The sequence below is a fragment of the Babylonia areolata genome, chromosome 20 (genome assembly GCF_041734735.1).
Source record: "Babylonia areolata isolate BAREFJ2019XMU chromosome 20, ASM4173473v1, whole genome shotgun sequence".
In the NCBI taxonomy this organism is placed as follows: Eukaryota; Metazoa; Mollusca; class Gastropoda; order Neogastropoda; family Buccinidae; genus Babylonia; species Babylonia areolata.
This window is the reverse complement of record NC_134895.1, coordinates 1,184,406-1,210,666: the sequence shown is the minus strand read 5'-3', so window position 1 is coordinate 1,210,666 and position 26,261 is coordinate 1,184,406. Positions and strand designations below refer to the sequence as shown.

The window sequence follows — 26,261 nt, the reverse complement described above, 5'->3', positions numbered from 1 at the left end:
CTGTTGATGAGAAAGAAAGAGAGGCAAGTTGAAGTGAGGAAAGGAAGGTTGATGTGAGAAGTATTTGTAAGAGAGAGAGACACGAGCCGTCTCCCATAAAAGGCTGTCGGTCGGTTGGTAATGTTTGCCATCTTTCTGTAAATGGGACCATCTTTTTGACTTTTTACATTTTATGGGGAGCCTTTCCATATGTTATTCGGTCTTCAAGCTCCTTTCAGAATGACTACAGAATGAATGGATTCATTTAATTGATGTGTGACTTTAAGAAACAACCCCCCCCCCAAAAAAAAAAAAACCCCAAACTATTGTGCAAGTGTGTACACATTTGTGATCTGCAAAAATGTTGAAGATTTTGCTTTGTGATACTTTGCATTCTGATCGTTACCAGCAGAAGTGTTTATGTAGAAGGAAGTTTTTGAAATATGTTTTGATTTTATTTAGACTTTTTCTTTCAGTTTTTAAAAAATCTTGTTTGCTGCCTAAATCATGTGTGTTCTTTGGTCTGCTTTGGTTTGCAATACCTGTCTTCCGATAAATCAGATATGTTCTGTTTCAGTTTGACTTCATTTTATTTTTCATTTTCGTTTTTTTTTTTTTTTTTTTTTTTTTCGAAGGGATCATATTTTACACAAAACAGAGCTGACAATACAATGAAATCATGCTCAGTGACTGATGGCTAGAATATGGTGGAGAACACGATGAATTACAAGGAATACTGACAGTACATGTATTGTACCTGGAATGGCAAGAGTGCTGGCGGAGACCACTGCAGTCAGACAGACTGCTGGCAGAGACCACTGCTGTTAGACAGACTGCTGGCGGAGACCACTGCTGTCAGACTGCTGGCAGAGACCACTGCTGTTAGACAGACTGCTGGCGGAGACCACTGCTGTCAGACAGACTGCTGGCAGAGACCACTGCAGTCAGACAGACTGCTGGCAGAGACCACTGCAGTCAGACAGACTGCTGGCAGAGACCACTGCTGTCAGACAGACTGCTGGCGGAGACCACTGCTGTCAGACAGACTGCTGGCGGAGACCACTGCTGTTAGACAGACTGCTGGCGGAGACCACTGCTGTTAGACAGACTGCTGGCGGAGACCACTGCTGTTAGACAGACTGCTGGCAGAGACCACTGCTGTCAGACAGACTGCTGGCGGAGACCACTGCTGTCAGACAGACTGCTGGCGGAGACCACTGCTGTCAGACAGACTGCTGGCGGAGACCACTGCTGTTAGACAGACTGACAGACACAATATGACAGTCTCACAAATGATCAAAAAGTCACTTTAAACAGACAGCAGTGCTACAAACAAGAAGAAAATTAGCCATGACTGGTCAGACCAGGGACTGAATTTGAGGACCAGGGACTGAAAGGACCATGTCTGGACAGGCCAAGGACTGAATTAAAGGACCATGACTGGACCATGACAGGGACTGAAATAAAGAACAGACCAGGGACTGAAATAAAGGACAATGACAGGACAGGCCTGGGACAGAAATAAAGGACAATGACAGGACAGACCAGGGACTGAAATAAAGGACAGGACAGACCAGGGACAGAAATAAAGGACAATGACAGGACAGACCAGGGACTGAAATAAAGGACAATGACAGGACAGACCAGGGACTGAAATAAAGAACAGGACAGACCAGGGACTGAAATAAAGAACAGGACAGACCAGGGACAGAAATAAAGGACAATGACAGGACAGACCTGGGACTGAAATAAAGGACAATGACAGGACAGACCAGGGACTGAAATAAAGGACAATGACAGGACAGACCTGGGACTGAAATAAAGAACAGGACAGACCAGGGACAGAAATAAAGGACAATGACAGGACAGACCAGGGACTGAAATAAAGAACAGGACAGACCAGGGACAGAAATAAAGGACAATGACAGGACAGACCAGGGACAGAAATAAAGGACAATGACAGGACAGACCAGGGACAGAAATAAAGGACAATGACAGGACAGACCTGGGACTGAAATAAAGGACAATGACAGGACAGACCTGGGACTGAAATAAAGGACAATGACAGGACAGACCAGGGACTGAAATAAAGGACAATGACAGGACAGACCAGGGACTGAAATAAAGAACAGGACAGACCTGGGACAGAAATAAAGGACAATGTCAGGACAGACCAGGGACTGAAATAAAGGACAATGACAGGACAGACCTGGGACTGAAATAAAGGACAATGACAGGACAGACCTGGGACTGAAATAAAGGACAATGACAGGACAGACCAGGGACTGAAATAAAGGACAATGACAGGACAGACCAGGGACTGAAATAAAGGACAATGACAGGACAGACCTGGGACAGAAATAAAGGACAATGACAGGACAGACCAGGGACAGAAATAAAGGACAATGACAGGACAGACCAGGGACAGAAATAAAGGACAGGACAGACCTGGGACAGAAATAAAGGACAATGACAGGACAGACCAGGGACTGAAATAAAGGACAGGACAGACCTGGGACAGAAATAAAGGACAATGACAGGACAGACCAGGGACAGAAATAAAGGACAATGACAGGACAGACCTGGGACAGAAATAAAGGACAATGACAGGACAGACCAGGGACTGAAATAAAGGACAATGACAGGACAGACCAGGGACAGAAATAAAGGACAATGACAGGACAGACCTGGGACTGAAATAAAGGACAATGACAGGACAGACCTGGGACTGAAATAAAGAACAATGACAGGACAGGCCAAGGACTGAAATAAAGAACAGGACAGACCAGGGACTGAAATAAAGGACAATGACAGGACAGACCTGGGACAGAAATAAAGGACAATGACAGGACAGACCAGGGACAGAAATAAAGGACAATGACAGGACAGACCTGGGACTGAAATAAAGAACAATGACAGGACAGACCTGGGACTGAAATAAAGAACAATGACAGGACAGGCCAAGGACTGAAAGGACCATGAGTGGACAGACCAAGGGTAGGAATTCTTCAGCAGCGTGACATGTACTTCAGTGTGGACAAGAAAAACCACATCTCCAAGTGGTGGTGTATATATCTTAGCGTGGGACCTCCTGACATACAAAGCAGGCGGTTGTCCATTTATTTGATTGTAAAACTGATCTATGCATGCCTCCATCTTCCTTATTAAACTTGTTGACAGTCTTTTTATACACAACAAATGTGTTGCTTATATTTGTGCTCTAAATGAGCCTGAATGAACTTTTTCTTTTATTCTTTTTAAGCTCAACTTTTGTCTGTGGCTAAAAGTTGAGGGGTTGGGTGGAGTTCTTGATGGTGTGTGTGTGTGTGTGTGTGTGTGAACACCTGTCTGTAGCAATGTTCATGGACCTGAGCACTGTCTCAGTACATCAATAGCTCAGAATTGTGATATATACCCAGGCTTTGTTTTTTTCACACACACATACAATACACAAACATGCGCACAGACACAAACTCGCACACTCTTTACAAGAACTTTGCAGAGCCTGTTGATGATTGTGCCAGCATTTTAAAAAGGTTCAGTTACTTGCACAATTATTTACACACACACACACACACACACACACACACACACACACACATACTGTTTGTGAGTTACACAACTACCGCTGCGTCGTGTGTTGGGGGAAGGCCAAGTGTCAAAACAAGTAAAGGAGCACTATCTTCTGTTATCGGCAAGTAGGGGACATACTCTGAAGTGGATTCACAGTGATGACTCAGTCAAATGGCTATCACTTGTGTGACCTTCAACTTTGACCTCTGAACATGATAACTTCTTGGTGGTGTAAGGGCAAGGTCACTTGGTTTGCAGTGTGCTTTTAGGCTGTTATGGTACAAGTGCAGTACTGTGCGTTACTCTGCAACACACGCACACGTGTACATTGACACGCACGCACACACTAACGTATGCATGCACACAAACGTGACCGCAAGCAAACACGCCTGCGCATGGTCACTGGATCACATACACGTATTATATTATTTCAGACAGATCATCCCTGATCAGTCATTGTACCTTCTCGGCGACTTCATTGCCCGAGTGGGTTCTGACCATGACTCATGGCCCAGCTGCATCGGCCACTTCGGTATTGGCAAACTGAATGAGAACAGGCAGAGGCTCCTAGAGCTTTGCTCCTACCACAACCTCTGCATAACAAACACGTTCTTCTCCACCAAACCACACCACCGAACTTCCTGGCGACACCCCAGGTCCCGCCTCTGGCACCAGCTGGACCTCATCATCATTCGAACGCCCTCGCTGAACTGCGTACTCATCACACTTAGTTTTCACAGTGCTGACGGCGACACCGACCACTTCCTGGCTGGCTGCAAAGTGTGCTTCCAACCAAAACGGATTCACCGTTCCAAGCAGATCGAGGGGCCGGCCTCGCATCAACACTGCCAGAACAGCAATCCCAGACCTGTGCGACCGCTTGGCCAACTCCATCGAGGATGCCCTCAAAGACTACCCTGCCGGCAATGCTGAGGAGAGGTGGAACCACATCCGTGTCGCCATCTACAACTCAGCAACGGATACCTTCGGCAAAAGAGAGAGGCAGAATCCAGATTGGTTCGAGGCCAGCATTGCTGTTCTGGAACCAGCAATAGAGACCAAAAGAGCGGCGCTCATGACCACAAAGGATAGCTTTCTAAGAAGACACTTGCCGCACTCAAGAAGGCCAGAAACGACACCAAACGGTTGCCAGACGCTGCGCCAACGGCTACTGGCTGAACATCTGTCAGAACATCCAACTTTCTGCTAATTGCTGCAACACCCGTGGCATGTACAATGGCACACGTGCTGGCTGCAGAGAGCTCCACCATCTGCAGGGATCGTCGTCAGCTGTGCCTGGACACTGTCGCCGACCAGCAGGGTAGGGCTGCCATCGACATGATCCAGCCTTCTGGCACCTCTGCTTGATGGTGGCATCACTAGCGTTGTCCGGGCCATCACTGAGACAACGACGGGACGTGGATGGGGGAAGCCTTCAGACCTGCACCACCGTCCCCACCTAAGACCGCGTGACTCCAGTGCGTCACTGCTGTCTTCTTCTTCTTCCACTTGACGACCAACATCAGTATGTCGATGGAACTGTCGTGTTCTGGGAGGTTGCTATTGGGCGCAATTCAGCTGGGCTACGGAGGGATGTACTATTAACTGATATGGGAGATAGTGCGCAGTCCACTGGTGTGTTCGCATCCCCAGCTAGGCCAATCCGGCTACCGTAGCGGTCCCCGGGAATACACCTGACTGGCACAGCCCTCGCCTTCTACGACACTACTTACCAGTGTGTGTGTGTGTGGGGGGGGGGGGGGTGAGGGGAGGTGAGAGGGGGTGGACTTGCTGGCAGATTGTGTGTGTTGGGGGGGGTGGGGGGGGGGGAGGAGGACGAGGATGGGCGAGGGGGCAGGGAGGGGGGGCGTGGGGAGTTGGGGGGGGACTAAACAGTGTGACAGAACAGCTTGGAAAACGTGCAGGCCCATCTCACAGATCTCCACCGGTCAAGCTCAAAGTGTGCGAGAACCACGCACATACTTTTACACATCCGTGGTGAGACCAAGAACTTGTGCCTCGTCCCCAGTGTGTCGGAATACGTTCGTCGGACAGCGGCTCAACGACACGGTTCACTGGTCATTGTGCCTCGTCACCTGTGTGTCGGAATACGTTCGCCGGACAGCGGCTCAACGACACGGTTCACTAGTTATTGTGCCTCGTCCCCAGTGTGTCGGAATACGTTCGTCGGACAGCGGCTCAACGACACGGTTCACTAGTCATTGTGCCTCGTCACCTGTGTGTCGGAATACGTTCGCCGGACAGCGGCTCAACGACACGGCTCACTAGTCATTGTTTCCCCTTTCCCACACACAAACCCGCGAAACTAGCCACGGTCACAAGGTGGATCACTAACATTCAACACGAGGCCGGGATGACCGCACCGCCGGGGTCAACACGTGCCACAACCACCAGCTGTGCTTGACGACGTAGTGCTGCAGGCCATCAAGGTCACACCGCGACACACCCTTCAGACATTACGTCAGGATTCTCCTGCAGGAAACTGCGACGTGTGTGGAACCCAAGCTGATTCATGATGCTGTTGTTATATCCACACCGACTGACGGTCTGCTGAGCCATTGAACATCTTGAACCACCGAACGACTACTACGGGACATCTGTCCAGAACAACTTGACCTTAAGGGCTTATTGCCGATAGGTCGTTAAACTCAACTCTACGGTCTGTTGAGTGCTTTTCCTTTCATTCGTTGTCTTACGCACGTTTCGTTTGGTTGATATTGCTTGTGCATCTACTTACATTATATGTTCACAAATGTCCTTTTTCTGCAGTCCATCTGTGTTTCTGTTACAATCATATACATAGCAATGTATTCCTGAACATCTATTTTTCTTCTTCAGTTCTGTCCCCTTTTCTCACTTGCTGAACCCATGCAACAATCAAGCAGTCACCCATGTGTAAGCCATTGCACTCATGGTGCAGAAACTGAAAAAAAAAAAAAATCAAAGTGTAACAATATAAAATCAAATAAAAATCAAAATAAAAAATCAAAATAAAAAATCATAAATAAAAATCAAAGTGTAACAATATAAAACTGTTGTGCAATGGCTTACACAATGATGGTTACCTTATGTAAGTCTGTTCCTTTTTTTCTCGCATTACAAAATGCGACGAACTCCTCAATGTAGGCTCAAGGGAAGCTCGGAGTCCGGACAGCCAGTGCCATAGTCGGGCTGGACACTGACCACTGGGACCCCGAGCGAGCAGCCCGTCGCGAAGTTTTCCCTTGTTATACAGAACTCGAACTCCAAAAGTGTAATCAGTATAGGCCATGGCCCCTTCTAATTCACATGAATTTGCACAGTAGCTCATTTAAATAGTAATGATTATATATATATATATATATATATATAGAGAGAGAGAGAGAGAGAGAGAGAGAGATGTGTGTGTATCTCTCTCTCTCTCTCTCTCTCTCTATGATATATATATATATATATATATATTTGTCAAGAGCCTTGGAAGATGGTATGATGAGTCCCTGAACGATACAGACAGAGGAAAGGAAACCAAGCAGACAGCAGAAGAAGGCCTGCATATCATAGACCAGTGGGGCCTTCCTGGCAAATACAAAGTGTGGTGCCTACAGTCTATGCTGATGCCAAAGCTCCTGTGGCCTCTCCTGATATATAATATCAACTGTTGCACAGTCGAGTCGATTGAGGCAAAGATCAACAAGTACACACGCAAATGGCTTGGTGTCCAACCTGGTCTCACTGGCGTGGCACTCTACTGTCGCCAAGCAAAGCTGAGGCTACCTCTGAAATTCCTTGTCGAAGAATACAAGGTAGGGAAGGCAAGACTTCTCAGCATGCTCGAAGACTCGGGAGACAGTGTTGTGAGATCCAACCAACCCAAGCTGAAGACTGGCAGAAAATGGAAAGTCAGGGAGGCAGTCAGTGCAGCGAAAGAAAGCCTTAAGACGAAGGAAATAATAGGACACCCCCAAACCAACAGACAGGGCCTGGGATTGACAAAGATTAAATGGTGCTCCAAGGCAAAGGGGAAAGCGAAAAGAGACATGATCATACAGGAGATAAAAAAGGAAGAGGATGATAAAATAGTCCAGAAGGCAGTCCAGCAAGTCCAGCAGGGACAGTGGACAACATGGGAAAATGCACTCCAAAGGAGCCTCAGCTGGAACGACATGTGGAACATGGCCCCTCTGAGGATCAACTTCATTCTAAGATCTGTGTACGACCTCCTTCCCTCGACTTGGTGAAATGGGGTAATGCAGATGACCCTGCATGCCCACACTGCCGTGGCAAACAAACGGTGGACCATGTCCTCAGCTCATGCAAAGCGGCGTTGGGCCAAGGACGGTACACACGGATGCACAACGAAGTGCTGAAAGAAATTGCACACGTGGTGATCACTGTCCAAGGAGCACCAACCCCACCAGAAGTTCCAGTAGAGTTCCGCTCTGCAGAAGGCAATAAAGTCTGGCCAGGAACAGCTGTAACATCCAAAGCATGGAAACGTGGGCTGCTTGATGGTGCCGAAGATTGGGAATGCACAGTTGACCTACTAGAGGGGAAGGAACATCCGGAAATCATCAGCAAGAGCGGCATGAGACCTGACTTAGTAACCCACTCCAAGGCAACGAAACAAGCGATTCTGATTGAGCTCACTGTGCCATACGAAAGCAGAATGGAGGAAGCCCACATCTACAAGACCGAGAAGTATGCTAATCTAGTCAGCAGCCTGAGAGAATCTGGCTTCCAAGCCAAAGTCCTCGCCATAGAGATTGGTGCAAGAGGGTTTGTGAGCGCATCTGCCTACAGCCTGATGAAACAGCTGTCGATTTCTGGCAGAGAGAGGACACGGGCTATCAAGGCAATGGCAGAAGCAGCAGAAAAGAATTCCAGCTGGATCTGGTGGAGGAGGAACGAAAGTAAACTTCGTAAGGATTACATTTCCTTACTCAAACTAGGCCTACGATAGCTTAGTGGTTAAAACATCTGCCAGAAAAGGTGACTCAGTCCTGAAGTGGCGACCATTCAGGAGGCGCGGGTTCGAACCTGCTGAAGACCTTGTACTGTCCAGCTTTCCCTAGAGTTTCTTATCACTATGATTATATGCATATAGCATGGTGTACACACACACACACACACACACACACACATGATGAATAGTATAACCTACCTTTTGCTTATCTAGTTACGGATTAAAAAACAAAAAACCCACAGAAACAAAAACAGATCAACACACCTGTGACGGACTAAACATGAACTGGAACTCTAAGGTCAGAGATTGAAATGAACGTTCTATTTAGCTTTGAAACGCGCAGGTCAAGGCAAGGCTGAGAACCAGGGAAAAACCAAAACGTCCCTGGACAGTTTGTGTTCAGGACACACAAGAGAATGTGTGTGTGTGTGTGTGTGTGTGTGTGTGTGTGTGTGTGTGTGTACGCCATGCTTTTTACACTTAACCTCATGCTGACAGGGAAAACAGACATTGACACAAGTAGTATAGTCGGGGTCATCGGACCCTGACTACGCCACTGACATGCACACACACACACACACACACACATGAACACACACACACACACACACACACACACACACACACATGAACACACACACACATACACGAACACACACACACACACACACACACACACACACACACATGAACACACACGAACACACACACACACACACACACATGAACACACACACACACACACACACACACACACACACACATGAACACACACACACACACACACACACACACACGCACGCACGCACGCACACACACACACACACACACACACACACACACACACACACACACATTTGTATTTATATTTGTATTTCCTTTTATCACAACAGGTTTCTCTGTGTGAAATTCGGGCTGCTCTCCCCAGGGAGAGCGCGTCGCTACACTACAGCGCCACATTTTTCTTTTTTCCTGAGTGCAGTTTATTTGTTTTTCCTATCGAAGTGGATTTTTCTACAGAATTTTGCCAGGAACAACCCTTTTGCTGCCGTGGGTTCTTTTACGTGCGCTAAGTGCATGCTGCACACGGGACCTCGGTTTATCGTCTCATCCGAATGACTAGCGTCCAGACCACCACTCAAGGTCTAGTGGAGGGAAGAAAATATCGGCAGCTGAGCCGTGATTCGAACCAGCGCGCTCAGATTCTCTGGCTTCCTAGGCGGACGCGTTACCTCTAGGTCATCACTCCACTCCATACACACACACACACACACACACACACACACATGCGCGCACGCATACACACACGCACACACACGCGCTCACACACACGCACGCACACACACACACACACACTCTCTCTCTCTCTCTCTCTCTCTCTCTCTCTCTCTCTCTGTGTGTGGGCACAAGACGCTGCCACCTACAGACGAAGTTTAACGTATTACCTTGCCGCGAAGTAAACTCTGCTTTCCGAAGGACACAAACACCATGTGGAAACGGAGCCCCGAACCCCGGTCGCTGGTCAACACTGATCAGAAATTGTACTGTGATCCATGTCGACCCCCAGCCACGTACTGCAATCCATTTAATATCGACATTAAATGAATAGAAAAGACGAGAGAAAAAAAGAAAAGAAAAAAAAAAGTGCACACACACAATTGAAGACGAAATTACTAAAGTTGATTCATATTATTTGCCCATCCTGTCCCAACCCGCCTATCCTCTCCTAACCCACCTATCCTGTCCCAACACGCCCATCCTGTCCCAACACGCCCATCCTGTCCCAACCCACCTATCCTGTCCCAACACGCCCATCCTGTCCCAACACGCCCATCCTGTCCCAACCCAGCTATCCTGTCCCAACACGCCCATCCTGTCCCAACACGCCCATCCTGTCCCAACGCAGCTATCCTGTCCCAACCCGCACATATTGTTCCAACACGCCCATCCTGTCCCAACCCGCTTATCCTGTCCCAACACGCACGTACTGTCCCAACGCAACTATCCTGTCCCAACGCAGCTATCCTGTCCCAACACGCCTGTCCTGTCCCAACCCGCACATATTGTCCCAACACGCCTATCCCGTCCCAACCCGCACGTACTGTCCCAACACGCCTATCGTGTCCTAACCCGCACATCAGTATTGTCCCAACATGCCTATCCTGTCCCGACTTGGCCGCACATCCTGTCCAAACCCGCCTATCCTGCCCCAACCCGCACATATAGTCCCAACACGCCTGTCCTGTCCCAACCCGCACATATTGTCCCAACACGCCTATCCTGTCCCAACCCGCACATATTGTCCCAACACGCCTATCCTGTCCCAACCCGCACATCAGTATTGTCCCAACACGCCTACCCTGTCCCAACTTGGCCGCACGTCCTGTCCCAGCCCGCACATCATGTGCCAACCATCGACGGAGTTTCGTCGTTTCCACCAAACCACATACACTACTCTGCTGTCAAGTTCTCAGTGATCACAGTTATCACTTCCTTGTCGCCATTTGCGAGAACACGGACTGGGCCATTAACAGAAATATATCTGGGTTGTTTCTATGGCTAGACCTGTTGCTGTCCGATGATGAAACAGTAGTCGAGGTGAGTTTTAGGTCAATGTTTTCATCAGTTGTGTTAATTAATTCGTTTGTCATAGTTGTGGTTTGTGATGATGTAAGAAATATCACTGGATTTATCAAACTGCACTCGACGCGACCCCCAGGCTACTGATTATATATTTTCCAGTCTATCCACACTGACACATACACACAGAGCACTGATCTAAAAAATGTACTTTTAGATCAATGGAGAACGAACGAACGAACGAACGAACGAAATTTTATTTTACGAGGGTAAAGGAGTAAGCACAAAGTACTTTTTTACATCCAGCCCTCTGGGCATGAATAATAATTGGAAAAAAAGCAACAAAGTAAAAAAAAAAAAAAAAAAAAAAAAAAAAAAAGCGAGAGTCAATTCACAACATCAACGTCAAAATTGCATAAGCATGTGCAAACATAACATAGAACGTATGTACAATACAATATCGCGATAGATGAATAACAACGAGGACAATAGGGTAGGGGCGTGGTGGAGAGCGGAAGGAAGAATGGACAAGAGGAAGAGTAAAGAAGGCAGGGGAGGCTGACAACAGACAGATATAGTGACAGTGACAGTGGAGAGACATAGAGACTGACAGGGGAGGAGAGAGGCGTATATATATTGACAATCTATGCATGATTTTTTGTTTATAATTGATATGTGTCACATAATCACATGTTTTTCAATAAATGTGCACGATATATGTTTTTAAAGTTAGGGATGCTTTTTACAGTGTTTACATTGAGGCAGGATAATAATTCATTCCATAAACAGCCCCCTGAATAAGACAGACTAGATTTAAAAAGATCGATCCTTGGAAGTGGTACCATAACTTTATGAAGATGACGATGAGTGTTGATTACAAATTTATTCTTCAGCGAGGGGGGAGCAAATCCAGACATGATTTTGAACATAAATAGACCTTTGTTAAATAGAAGTTTTGTTTTCAGTGGGAGGATATCGAGAGCTTTATAATCAGATACAGTCAATGATGAAGATTTTAAAAGAATCAATTTTACAGCTCTTCTATGCAGACTCAATAGAGGTTTTATAATACTGTCACTCGCCGAATCCCACACTGTCGAAGCATAGTTAATGTGTGATTCTATATAAGTACTGACAAATAGTTTTCGGCAGTGAAGATCCAAAAAGTGTTTGATTCTAGACAGTTGATAGATATTTTTTGATACCTGTTTGCATAACAGAGAAATATGATGTGACCATGACAAATTATTATCGATAGTGATGCCAAGGATTTTATGGTGGTCAACTTCTTCAATCTTGTCACCTTTGATGAAAATAGGCGAACAGTTTATGGATATATTTTGACGTTTTTGTCTTGTTGTGATTATTAGGAATTTTGTTTTTTTAGGATGGAGACACATGTGGTTTAGTTCGGACCATTCAATCAATCGGTCAATACTTTCCTGAAGAGAAAGAGATACGATACATAGGTTAGTATGACTAGTATGAATGGTGGTGTCATCAGCAAACATTTCACATGGTGTCTTGATAGATAAGGGTAGGTCGTTAATATATGCAGAAAATAAGATAGGTCCCAAAACAGAACCTTGAGGTACACCATAGTTAATTGGTAATAACATTGATTTTGAACCATTTGTGGACACAAGTTGTTTTCTTTCAGAGAGAAAAGATGAGATAAGTTCTAATGTATTCAAAGACAAACCATAAATCTTTAGTTTTTTCAGGAGGAGAGAATGATCAATCACATCAAAAGCCTTCATAAAGTCGACAACAAGGGCTCCAGTAATTTCGTTATTATTAATGTTAGTAAGCCATTGATCTACTAAATTTGTTAGTGCAGAATGACATGAGTGATTAGCTCTAAATCCAGACTGGTTTGGATGGAACAAGTCAAAATTATTAAAATGCTTAAGAATATGTTTATTTATATGATTTTCCAGGGGTTTTGATAATATTGGCAAAATAGAAATTGGTCTGTAGTTTGATGGTTCAGATCGATCACCATTCTTATATATAGGAATAACTTTAGCAGTTTTGAGCGTTTTGGGAATCTTATTTTTTGTAATACTTAAATTATATATGTATGTGAGGGATTCTGCTATTATAGGAGCTGAGAGGTTTAATATTTTTCCGTCTATGCCATCAAGACCTCTTGTACGCATTTCTTTGCTTTTGAAAATCTTCTCGGGTTCCAGTTGATAAAAGAAAATCTCTGAAATCGATGGCGTCTTCTATGTCTCCCGTTATCCAAGGCTTTTTCAGACTGGTTTTTACACGTTTAGTTTTGAATGGGGCGTGTTTGTTGTAAATGTTGAGGAAATTATGATACCATATTTCAAACGCTTCATCTGGATCAGTAAACTGATAAACGAGAGACATAGGAGAGTTCATCAGGTCCATCAAGAATGAATCAGGGTCAAATTTTGAATAACTTCTGTATGTGATAACTTTATGACAGTTTTTTGGTATCTTGATACCTTTTTTAGACCATGTGATACAAACTGGAAAGTGGTCGCTACAGCCAAAGGTTGGAGAGCATATTTCAGAAATAGTCTTTGTGGAAGTTGTGTATATGTGGTCGATGAGTGTTTGTGAAGTGCGAGTGATTCGTGTTGGTTTGTCGATTAACTGATTGAGATGAAAGGATTCGTATGTTTGTTTCCAGTTCAAATTACATTTCAGTAAATCTATATTAAAGTCACCCAATAAAATAATTTCATTTGAGAGCAGAGAAGCGTCTTCCATCATTAGCGTGAACTTATCCATCCAGTCAGCGTGCTCTGCAGGATTCCTATAGATAAAGCCTATAAGGAACGGTTCCGATTTTTTAAAGTGTACCTGGATCCATACTGATTCAACATGGTGGTTTTCGAGTGATTGAATTCTTTTGAATCTAATATGTTCATGTACATAAATAAGTAAACCTGTTTCCTTTGGATTGAAAGAATCCTTACGAACGACATTATATCCAGGCATGGTTAGGTCAGAGTCTGACATATGTTCTGATAATCTTGATTCACCAAATCCAAAAATGTGAAAGTTTTTTCCAAAATTATTCAATATATCAGAAACATCAGATAACTTATTAATTATATGATTGATATTAAGAAAGCCTACTCTCAAACCTTCTCCCAATGGCCATGCATCGCACGTCTGGGGTGTGTTAGCATTCATGATTATCTTAAGCTGACAATATAAGTAATGAAAAATTCAGTAAACAAGACACAGGACAATCTAGATTATATGGGAAAAGTAACAAAAATAATAATGTCAAGTAGATAGCAATCAAATTGAGAAAAAAAAAAGAAAAAAAAAAAAAAAAAGAAAAAAGAAAAAAAAAGAGTAAATTCTGAAGATCAAACACTATAAGAAATGAAACAATCAATCAAGCGGAACCAATTAAATGAGCAAATTATGGGGTAGATAACAATTTCACCTTATGATAACAGGCTAATAATATATAATGACAAATGAAAGCTATTATATATAGAGAGAAAAATCAGGACTCCTCAATCGTATCAGTGGCACTAATATCAATGGGCAAGGCAACTTATCAGTTGATCCGGCACATGTGTGAGCAACCACAGGGGTTTATAATTACAAAGAAAAACAAACAACTCATACTTCATGCGCATGTGCAAGTTAACCCCAACCCTCCCCCACCCTCCCCGATATTTCGATACTTGCAACAACAACAAATAAACCATCACCACCACCAACAACAACAAAATTAAAGAAAGCGACAAATACTGAAAGGAAAACATCATCCATGATTGACTCTGTAACTGGCGAAAGATTAAACATAGTCATATCTATTTAGAATGGTATGGGGACACTTGGGGGAAGGAGTCGGCAGGAGGGGGACGAGGGGTTCACGTAACAAGAAGTCAAGAAGCATGATATGATGGAAATGTGCGCTGTTGTGACAACAAGCGGGATGCCATGTGTAACAATTGTTCTGCATATGGATGGATTTGGTTTGGAGACTGTGTGTTTGTTAGTCTGTCTGTATTTTGCCTAGGAAAGTTATTATATGAGACGCCATTTTGATCTGTGTAGTGTGGTTGACGTGCGACAGGGACAGAATTGTACGGTGAGGCTGGGTAGGGGGGGTACTGAATGGAATGTAAGATTGGTGTTCGCCTACTATTTAAGCTGGGAGCAAGAGGAGGGAAATGATAACTGGATTGTATGGGTGGAAATGGTTGCTCTGAAACCTGATCATGTGTATCACCAGTTACGTCAGGTTGATGTGTTCGCTTCAATTCTGCCTGTGAATGATAAGCAGAGGAATGATCATTACGCAGTGGAACATTACTGTCGTTCCACTCTTTGTTAGTCCTGTGAATGTTTTCAGGAAAACGGCCTTCTTGACGGAGACCTGTCCGCCACAGATTTTTAAAAGTTACAGCCAGAAGAGCAGTTCCTCTGGCATTAGGGTGTTTTACGCTGCTGTAAAGGTTGGTGTTTGGTGCGAACGTTGGAAAATTATTGATGTAAAGGACTTTTTGTTGGTCACATGTGATTTGAAGGTTACGGTTGGAGGGAAGGATGATGTTGTTCAAGTGATGTTTGCCTCTGGCAGGAAGGATTGAACTCAGGCTCAAGCGTGCCTCTGGGAATTTATTTTGACATAACAGGATTAGTTTAGTCCATGTGTCGGTTGACACAGGACCTGATGAACAGGAATTTATGCCAGCATGAATGAGCACGTCTTTCAGATTTGGAGCAACAGGTAATGCATTAAGCCAATTGCAGAGGTCTTCAACACACATTCCTGGAACACATATTTTGAATAAATAGGACTGATGGGGCGCTAACCGTCTGGCGTTGATGAAACGAATGACAGTCACCAATTAGAAGTATAGATGCTTTGTCTGGAATCGACATGCTGTTCAGTGTTTCTTGGGGAGTTGTTGACAGAGCTTTAATTGTTGGTTTACTATTTACCATGGTAATTCTATCAACGGGAGGGACCGCGTCAGCTGGGATGCTATTCTCTGCACTCGAGAGCACAGAGAAAGGGTTAGATGTGGGAACTGAGTAATGGAAAGAGTTTCCAGGTTCATCATTGCAATCAGAAGAGGGAGCTGATGTACTGTCCGGTTTGTTTTCATGAGGAGGACAGTGTTTAGGGGATGGTGTCACTGTCTGGAATTCCGCCCGTGGACAGCTCCCTGGTAAAACAGAGGGCTTAGCTACAGTATCATGACTTGGGGCGGTTTGATGGTAGGGAATTGTGTCTGTTTCTGTGCTTACATCTACACTTGTAGGTTTGTCCTGAATCTCAGAGGGTGTTTGTGTGGATGATGTCACACTTTTCTTCTCTTCTGGTTTAGATTTTTTAATTTCAGAGTTTATTGACCCTAGCTGTGTTTTGATGGACTGGTTGTCTTTTGTTAGCTGTTTGTTTGATGCTTCCAGTTTTGAGAGCTGAGACTGCATGTCATCCAGTTTGGAAATGAGCATGTTGAATTTTTCAGAAATATTGATACGTAATTCGTTTTTAGTGATAACCTTGATGTCTTCAACAGCTGTGAAAAAGTTATTTTGTAATGTAGATAGTGCACTAGATAAAGAATCAAGCTGCTGGTCTAAATCGAAAACCTTCTGTTTCAGTTCTGGAAGTGAACCGCCAGCCTGTGTATGTACTGTATGAAACAATGTTCGCTTTTTTTGTAATCTAGTCCTTTTTCCCACTGGCGTTAATGTCTTTTTTTGGCTTCTGGTTTCTTTTCCCATGTGAGGGTTGCTGTGCGCCACAGGTGGAGTGGGCGGGAGGACGACGATACCATCTTGGGTCGGCTCAGCTGGTTCAGGGTCTGTCAGTAGATGTGATGGTGGTGGGGTGAAGGAATCACCACAAGGAGATGTCGGTGTCCATGGAGACAAGTCAATGGTGGGTGGGTGTATAGTAGGTGAACCAGGGAACGCACTGATGAATGTCACAGGAGTTTGGATCAAGAGTTTTGATAGTTTTTCAATATTTTTATCTCGCATGAAATTTGACACCACTTTTTTTTATAATTTCACATTCATCTGAATCCCAGAGTGGGCAGTCTAAACCTTGACACAGTAAAGTTCCTTCGGATTGTGATGAAAAATACAGGGTAATAGTCACAGATTTACATGACTGATAAAAAATACGAATCACTGACTTGGTAAGAGTGGAGGGAGACGGCACGGATACAAGCAACGAGGGAAACGACAATACTGAGTCATTGTGATCATAGTCACTGAGCTGAACTGAAATATCGGACTCGTGTAATCCAGAATAACGATAAAAAAGACAGTTTCTCCACACTGTAAGTTCATCTTTGCTGCACGAAAACCGTTTTTGGATTATGTCGAGTGTAGGTTGTAATTTTTTGAGACTCTTGTCTTTGCAAGGAGAAGTAGAAGCAGACATGATTACACGACACAGGGACAAAGACAATACATAGTACTCACTGTGCCGGAGTTGTTCATAATTTCACACTAAAATAAAATCCATTGCGATGAAATAAAGATACACTACACACACACACACACACACAACAAACACAGCACTGTTCACAGGTCAAGGAAGGATATCCACAGAACATGACCCGTGGCACACACAACAGCGGCTGTCCATGTTTTGTCTGTGTCCGGTACAGGTGCACTTCACATCATGTCGCGAAATCCCTTGATTATCTATTCAACCATACAATTTTTATATCACTGTGCACAGAATATTTCAATTGATACAAAAAAAGGATATTGAACACTCGATAGGGTGAAATAAGCTGAATTAGCACATTGAATAAATTAATTTGGCGGAGCGTCATAGAATGGCGTCCGCTCAGTCCATGAGAACAGCTCAGAGAGAGAGAGAGAGAGAGAGATGTCTTGCGGGTGAAAAACTGTCCAAACTGTCTTTTTTTTTTTTTCGAGAGAGAGAGAGAGAGAGAGAGAGAGACAGACAGACAGACAGACAGACAGACTGAGAGACACAGACAGAGAGACACAGACACTGAGAGAGAACTCAGCGAACTCAAACTCGACCTCGAAAACTTATTAGACTCGGCCATTTTGCCTGTGTCAAGGGGTGGATCGGGGGGCGGGAGGTCGGGAGTACAGGGATAACTACATAGACACAGTGACACACGATCATCGCCGTGAAACAGGCATGTTTGATAACTACATAGACACAGTGACACACGATCATCGCCGTGAAACAGGCATGTTTGATAACTACATAGACACAGTGACACACAATCATCGCCGTGAAACAGGCATGTTTGATAACTACATAGACACAGTGACACACGATCATCGCCGTGAAACAGGCATGTTTGATAACTACATAGACACAGTGACACACAATCATCGCCGTGAAACAGGCATGTTTGATAACTACATAGACACAGTGACACACAATCATCGCCGTGAAACAGGCATGTTTGATTACTACATAGACACAGTTTCAGTTTTCAGTTTCAGTAGCCCAAGGAGGCGTCACTGCGTTCGGACAAAACCATATACGCTACACCACATCTGCCAAGCAGATGCCTGACCAGCAGCGTAACCCAACGCGCTTAGTCAGGCCTTGAGAACACAAAAAAAACAACAACAAAAAAAACAAACAAACAAAAAAACAAAAACAAAAAAAAAAACAAAAAAAAACGGGGGAATAAATAATAGATAAGCTTGCATAAATAAATAAATAAATAATAATTATAATATAGAAAAAGGTAGTAGTAATAATATTAGTAATACTAATAAAATGATAATAATAAAACATAAATAAATAAATAAATAAGACAACAATGGTGATAAATAAGCAAATAAATGTAAAATATGAAGACACACATTCACACATACACACACACATGCATAACAGAAATGCACCAGACATGCAGTTTCACATATATGAAAGCAGAGTCAAATACATATAAACGTACATGAGCTCCAACACACACACACACACACACACACACGCATTACCGTGCACCTCCTCTATCCCCCTCCTCCACACACTCATTTCTAGTCTATCTAAGTATCGCAGCTTCCACGGCACACACACACACACACACACACACACACACACACACACACACACACTCACAGAGATGAACACTTACTTGTACAAGCACATATGAAAGCACAGTCAAATACATATAAACGTACATGAGCTCCAACACACACACACACACACACACACACACACACACACACACACACACATTACCTTGCACCTCCTCTACCCCCTCCTCCACACACTCATTTCTAGTCTACGTATCGCAGCTTCCACGGCACACACACACACACACACAAACACACACTCACAGAGATGAACACTTACTTGTACAAGCACACACACATACGCCCATATCTCCCACCCCCAACCCCACACACGTACATACAAAGATATATATATATATATATATATACATATATATACACGTTCCAATATCCTGTTGCTCCCACAGTGTAGGTATGCATACACTCACATACCTCATCCTCTACCCCACCTCCCCCCGCACTCCCACCTCCCCTCACACACACACACACACACACACACACACACGTACACATATCTCTCCTGACACTTGTGTACAATTTCACTCTCGCGCATTCACAAACGCACTCAAAAGCACAGACCCACACATACACACAAACACACACAGCCGCCACTGACTGGCCGCAAGAGGGATGGGAAAAAATCTCTGATGCCAAGAACGTGGCGTCTAGTGTGTTGCTCGGTCTATTGTATTTGGAAAGGCCCACAGAGACTCTGTTCCGTTTTGAAGAAATTTGCGCAATGTTGGTTTGGAAATGATGCCGATATTTGTTTGATTTGCAAAGCATCGTGCTCTACCTTTCATGTTAGATTTGCGGCCGCTCCCTCTCTCTGCTTCTATTTCTTTGAGGCGATCGATGGTGTGATGGCCTTGTACCTGTTCTTTTTGGTATTCTTTGACTTTTCTGAGGATTTCCGATTTTCCTAGATGTAGGCTGCTCGTTGGTGTTGCGTTACCAGCAAGTCTGTCAGCTCGCTCATTTCCCTTAACACCTGCATGTCCCGGGCAGTATGACCATGTGAGTTTTTTAATCAGTGACACACAATCATCGCCGTGAAACAGGCATGTTTGCTTGAACCCAAAAGTGGGATTAAACGATTCATCGTAGGTATACTTACAGATCAATTCATTCCCATGAATCAACGACACAATTCAAACGTTGGAACGCGTGCACACACACACACACACGAGAAAGAGAGAGAGAGAGAGACGGAAGTATTGGAACTGAATTCGCCGCGAACTTGATGAACTTTTTTCGTGCCTTTCATTTTAAATCCTGCATCATAATTTGTTGCCGTTGTTGTTGTAGTTGTTTCAGAATAGCGTTTTAGAGGCGAGTAAATGAAGACAAATGACATATTATTGTGTAACGGCGGTTAATTAAATTATGTTCAGCCACCGTGGAAAATTGGAAAGAGAAGTCACTCTAGGCCATTGTCGACAGCATTGTATAGGGGTGGTTGCTTCCCCTATAAGCATGGACTTGACGATTTTGAATTAAACGTCACTGAGGGCCAGTTGCTTGGAATTAGAGTAAAACTCACAGCGAGACCTTTCTCGCACTGCCAAGAGGGGGCAGGTACATGCGAATACATTTGACATCCCAGAAGAGGCAACAGACCGCAGCGTTGATTTCCGTCCCTTGCCGGCATGTTTCCGTTCACTGACTTCCAGATTAGTAATGTTGTGTGTGTGTGTGTGTGTGTGTGTGTGTGTGTGTGTGTGTGTGTGTGTGTGTGTGTGTGTGTGTGTGTGTGTCAGTGTGTGTGCGTGTGTGTGTGTGTGTGTGTGTGTGTGTGTGTGTGTGTGTGTGTGTGTCAGTGTGTGTGTGTGTGTGTGTGTGTGTGTGTGTGTGTGTGTGTGTCTGTGTGTGTGTCTGTGTCTGTGTCTGTGTCTGTGTGTGTGTGTGTGTGTGTGTGTGTGTCTGTGTGTGTGTTTGCACACAGGCGTGTGTGTATTTATTCTTTTACTAATGTCTTTTCACACACATTTGTCTCCGGGTAAGTCGACCCCATGGCGACCACAAAAAAAAAAAAAAAAAAAAAAAAAAGAAGAAAAAAAAGAAAAAGAAAAAAAGAAAGAAAAAAAGAAAAAAGTTGGACTTATCCAAGAGTCGACTTTAAAAAGTACAATGTTCGTGCATCCCGGCCTCTGTCTGTCTGATTTAGTAAGTATACCTACGATGAATCGTTTAATCCCACTTTTGGGTTCAAGCAAACATGCCTGTTTCACGGCGATGATTGTGTGTCACTGTGTCTATGTAGTTATCAAACATGCCTGTTTCACGGCGATGATTGTGTGTCACTGTGTCTATGTAGTTATCAAACATGCCTGTTTCACGGCGATGATTGTGTGTCACTGTGTCTATGTAGTTATCAAACATGCCTGTTTCACGGCGATGATCGTGTGTCACTGTGTCTATGTAGTTATCCCTGTACTCCCGACCTCCCGCCCCCCGATCCACCCCTTGACACAGGCAAAATGGCCGAGTCATTAAAGTTTTCAAGGTCGAGTTTGAGTTCGAGTTCTCTCTCAGTGTTTCTCTCAGGATTACTGCCGACAGGTCCACAGGATTACTGCCCACACGTCCACATGATTACTGCCCATAGGTCCACATGATTACTGCCCATAGGTCCACAGGATTACTGCCCATAGGTCCACAGGATTACTGCCCACACGTCCACAGGATTACTGCTCATGTCCACAGGATTACTGCGTACACGTCCATAATGGCACAAGCTTACTGTCCACACATCCAAAACTGCTGGGACACCAGTAGCCTTCAGTCAGAACAGCAGTCATAAGTGTTTAGAATTGCTGGGACACCAGTAGCCTTCAGTCATAACAGCAGTCACAAGTGTTTAGAATTGCTGGGACATCAGTAGCCTTCAGTCATAACAGCAGTCACAAGTGTTTAGAACCTGCTGGGACACAGTAGCCTTCAGTCATAACAGCAGTCACAAGTGTTTAGAATTGCTGGGACATCAGTAGCCTTCAGTCATAACAGCAGTCACAAGTGTTTAGAATTGCTGGGACATCAGTAGTCTTCAGTCAGAACAGCAGTCATAAGTGTTTAGAATTGCTGGGACATCAGTAGTCTTCAGTCAGAACAGCAGTCACAAGTGTTTAGAACTGCTGGGACACCAGTAGTCTTCAGTCAGAACAGCAGTCACAAGTGTTTAGAATTGCTGGGACATCAGTAGTCTTCAGTCAGAACAGCAGTCATAAGTGTTTAGAACTGCTGGGACATCAGTAGTCTTCAGTCAGAACAGCAGTCACAAGTATTTAGAACTGCTGTGACCCAAAGGAGTGTGACAGAGATGGAGGACATACCTCACAGTAGAGGATCCAGTCGCCCCAAACCAGACCTTCCACCCAAACCGAATTCAACCGTCACTGAGCTGACTACAAAGCTGGAAGGCCTCACTCTCAAATTGACTCAACTGGAAGAAAGAACATCACTGCAGAACAAGGATCATGTGACTTTGCATGAGAAAAACAGCGAGCTGTCTGCTGAAATTTTGGGTCTTCATTCTGACTTGGCAGTCCTCCGAAAGGATCACAGCAAACTTCAAACATGTCATTCACAACTTCAACAGGATCACACCCAGCTTCTTGAAGAGCACAACAAACTTAAAAGAAACTGTTGTAACTCTCAACAGACATTGAGAGAATTAAAGCTATACCTTGATGCTTTTCAGGCCGATCACAGTAAACTTGTGACAGACCAAAACACCCTGAACAAGAATGTTGACACACTGAAGGCCAACTTGGAAAACATCAGAACTCACAATGGGAGGCAGCAGCGTGACACGGAGAAACAAGTGTGGGCCATCAGAGAGGAAGTGACATCACAGTTACAGGATCTAACCACAGCGGAGCAGACCAGGTCAGCACAAGTTGGCGCCGACCTCCATCGCCTTCAGTCTGACGTGGCTGACCTCCACAGGGACTGCAGTGAAGTTAAGAACCAAGTGGCACAGTATCTGGAAGATCACAGGACACTGGCAGCGGACCAGAGCACGACGCAGACTGAGATCCACAGACTTGAGGTGACTGTGAGGCAGCTGCACAGTGACACGGACGAGGTCAGGAGACAGCAGCAGAGCGTGCAGGCTGAGCTGGTCAAGCTACAGGAAGAACACGTGGGCCCTGTGCTGGCTGAACTCCGCCACAACCACCACTCCCTGACGTCACAGGTCAACACCCTACAGATCAACGTGGATCACATCAAGGTGGCGCTGGAAGAGTCACTGAGCAAAACCAGCTCGGCTATTGCTGAACTGGAGACCAGACTGGGTAAGTAACAGCTGACTTGATTTGTTGTGGTTGTACGTCTCAGCATGTGCACATGAAGAGATTCAACCTCAAGACAGTACACGCAAAGCACAGAGATGAGACAGTGATGTCACACGGCATGTAAGACAAATTTACACTCATTATTTTTTGTAGACACACATTCACTCATTTTCACACACACACACACACACACACACACACACACACACACACACACGCACGCACACACACGCACACATATACAAACACACGCGAGCGAGCACGCACCCACTCACGCACCCCCACCGACCCTTCACCCCTACCCCCGGCCCCTCCCCCCACACAGAGGGTGTATGGGTTGTGGGGAGGGGGGGGGGGGGTGATTTTAGAAAAAACAAGAGAGGCAAGGCCTTCAAGACTCACTTGTGATACACTTTTTAAAAAATCTAATCGTTAAAATGTGTTCTGTATTTGTTATTATGAAGCTTCTTTTTAAAAAAAAAAGAAAAAAAAGTCCTAACCAGATTCGAACCCCGCGTGTTCGGGTGAGAAGAAACTGCCTTATCCATTAAACTATCGTGGCTTCTTAACTAACGTTCTAAAATTTAACATTTGAACATACTTTTTGAAAGGGCGATAAATCAATTGCGGTATTCGCAGTGAGAACGCTGTTTAAATCATATTATTCTGGTGTATCTAGGGCATTCAAAAAATCTTTAAGGGCAATTAAAAATTCTTTTTAATGGCTATCGCCGCAATTACACTGCAACATTTAGCCGTTTTCACTAGATCTAGATAGATGTACAAGTTTAGTTACACCCGCCGGGAATGTAGTACGACACAGTCGATTCAATTTCTCTTTTATGTTCATTCTAGTTTTATATTTTTGAAGATGATATGAAAATTTAGTATTTTGTTAAACTAATAACGTGTAGAGCCAAGTACAAGTACTTCTAAACGTCGTAAGAAGTGAAAAGGACTTCATTTTGAGAAAAGTCAAGACTGGAAATGCATGGTTTACAATTTTTAACTGTGAATTCCGACTGATTCTGTGAATATTTTTATGGCAGTGTGGGGCATAATCCAGTATGTAATGAGGAGTTCACAAATCTTTCTTTGAATAAATATTTAACGGTCTCCTTCTCCAACTTTCCATCATGTTATCATGTATTGTTGATTGAATATAGGATTGAACGGGCAGGTCAACAACTTGAAACAAAATGGCGTCGTTCGCGTTCGCGAAGAATATGAGCACGCGCTTTGAATGTGTATAAATATGTGTACGCAATTGATTTTTGCCCATGACCTTCAGGGCTCAGCCAGTAGATCTATAAAGTCCACTCGTGGTATTGATTTTAGTATTTTCCGAAAAAGACTTCTTGGGCGAATGAACATAGTGAAAGCCCTGTACACTGAGAGTAAAACACACAAGCTTTTTATGTATTGAGTATAATTTCAAAATGTAATGTTTAAGATGAGAAAGATCAGTTTAAAGCAAATGAAGTCCCCCAGCATTAATTACAGAGTAATTTCCCTTTTTTACTACCTGCACCAAAACGTTTGCAAAATAAATAAAACTTCCATGCTTAGCAAAAGAAGCTCCTGTTTGAACAAAAAATGATAAAAATGACTGCTCTTGTTATTGTGTCAGAATATCAGATCAAAGTGCCAAGTTTAGAGAATACAGAAAAATATAAATGTTACAGTAAATTCAGTTTGCATATAATTTGGCTTCTTTTTTTAATTTTTTTGTGCCCATCCCAGAGGTGCAATATTGTTTTAAACAAGATGACTGGAAAGAACTGAATTTTTCCTATTTTTATGCCAAATTTGGTGTCAACTGACAAAGTATTTGCAGAGAAAATGTCAATGTTAAAGTTTACCACGGACACACAGACACACAGACACACACACAGACACACACACGCACACACAGACAACCGAACATCGGGTTAAAACATAGACTCACTTTGTTTACACAAGTGAGTCAAAAAAGGGGGGGAACTGGTGGGGGTGTGGGTGGAATGTGGGGGTGGAGTTAGTTATAATCATCACCAATGAATGACGGGCGCAATAGCCGAGTGGTTAAATCGTTGGACTGTCAATCTGAGGGTCCCGGGTTCGAATCACGGTGACGGCGCCTGGTGGGTAAAGGGTGGAGATTTTTACGATCTCCCAGGTCAACATATGTGCAGACCTGCTAGTGCCTGAACCCCCTTCGTGTGTATATGCAAGCAGAAGATCAAATACGCACGTTAAAGATCCTGTAATCCATGTCAGCGTTCGGTGGGTTATGGAAACAAGAACATACCCAGCATGCACACCCCCGAAAACGGAGTATGGCTGCCTACATGGCGGGGTAAAAACGGTCATACACGTAAAAGCCCACTCGTGTGCATACGAGTGAACTCAGAAGAAGAAGAAGATCACCAATGAATGTGATGACTGATGAATGCAGAAGCTGGACTCACACAGCAGTTGAGACCTTGTTTCGCAATAGAGAAGATAATTATCCACTTATGAGACAAACTGTACTGTAGAGATCTCTGTCTGTCTGTCTCTCTGTCTGTCTCTCTGTCTGTCTGTCTGTTTTTCTCAGTCTAAAGATACATATATTTGATGCATCTTCCTCTCTCTCTGTGGTATCTCTCTCTCTCTCTCTCTCTCTCTCTCTCTCTCTATATATATATATATATATATATATATATATATATATATATTATTTACTTTTTTTCCTTGTTGTCAGTCTTTGAGGGAAGCCCAAAGGGAGGGAAGTTGTGCACTAGATTAAAATGTAGCGGTAACTGCATTCCAGTGGATAAAACATTACAAATATTAAAGCT

General features: G+C 44.1%; 1 protein-coding gene across 1 annotated transcript in view; it reads left to right on the top strand.

The window, feature by feature from the left end:
- Positions 1–10,003: 10,003 nt before the first annotated feature.
- Positions 10,004–26,261, top strand: part of LOC143295077 (protein-tyrosine kinase 2-beta-like) — a 37,794-nt gene continuing 21,536 nt past the window's right edge. Inside the window, exons 1-3 of the mRNA XM_076606636.1 lie at positions 10,004–10,086; positions 10,999–11,113; positions 22,842–23,439. Coding sequence (XP_076462751.1) covers positions 10,004–10,086; positions 10,999–11,113; positions 22,842–23,439 — 796 coding nt within the window. The remainder of the gene's footprint in view (positions 10,087–10,998; positions 11,114–22,841; positions 23,440–26,261) is intronic.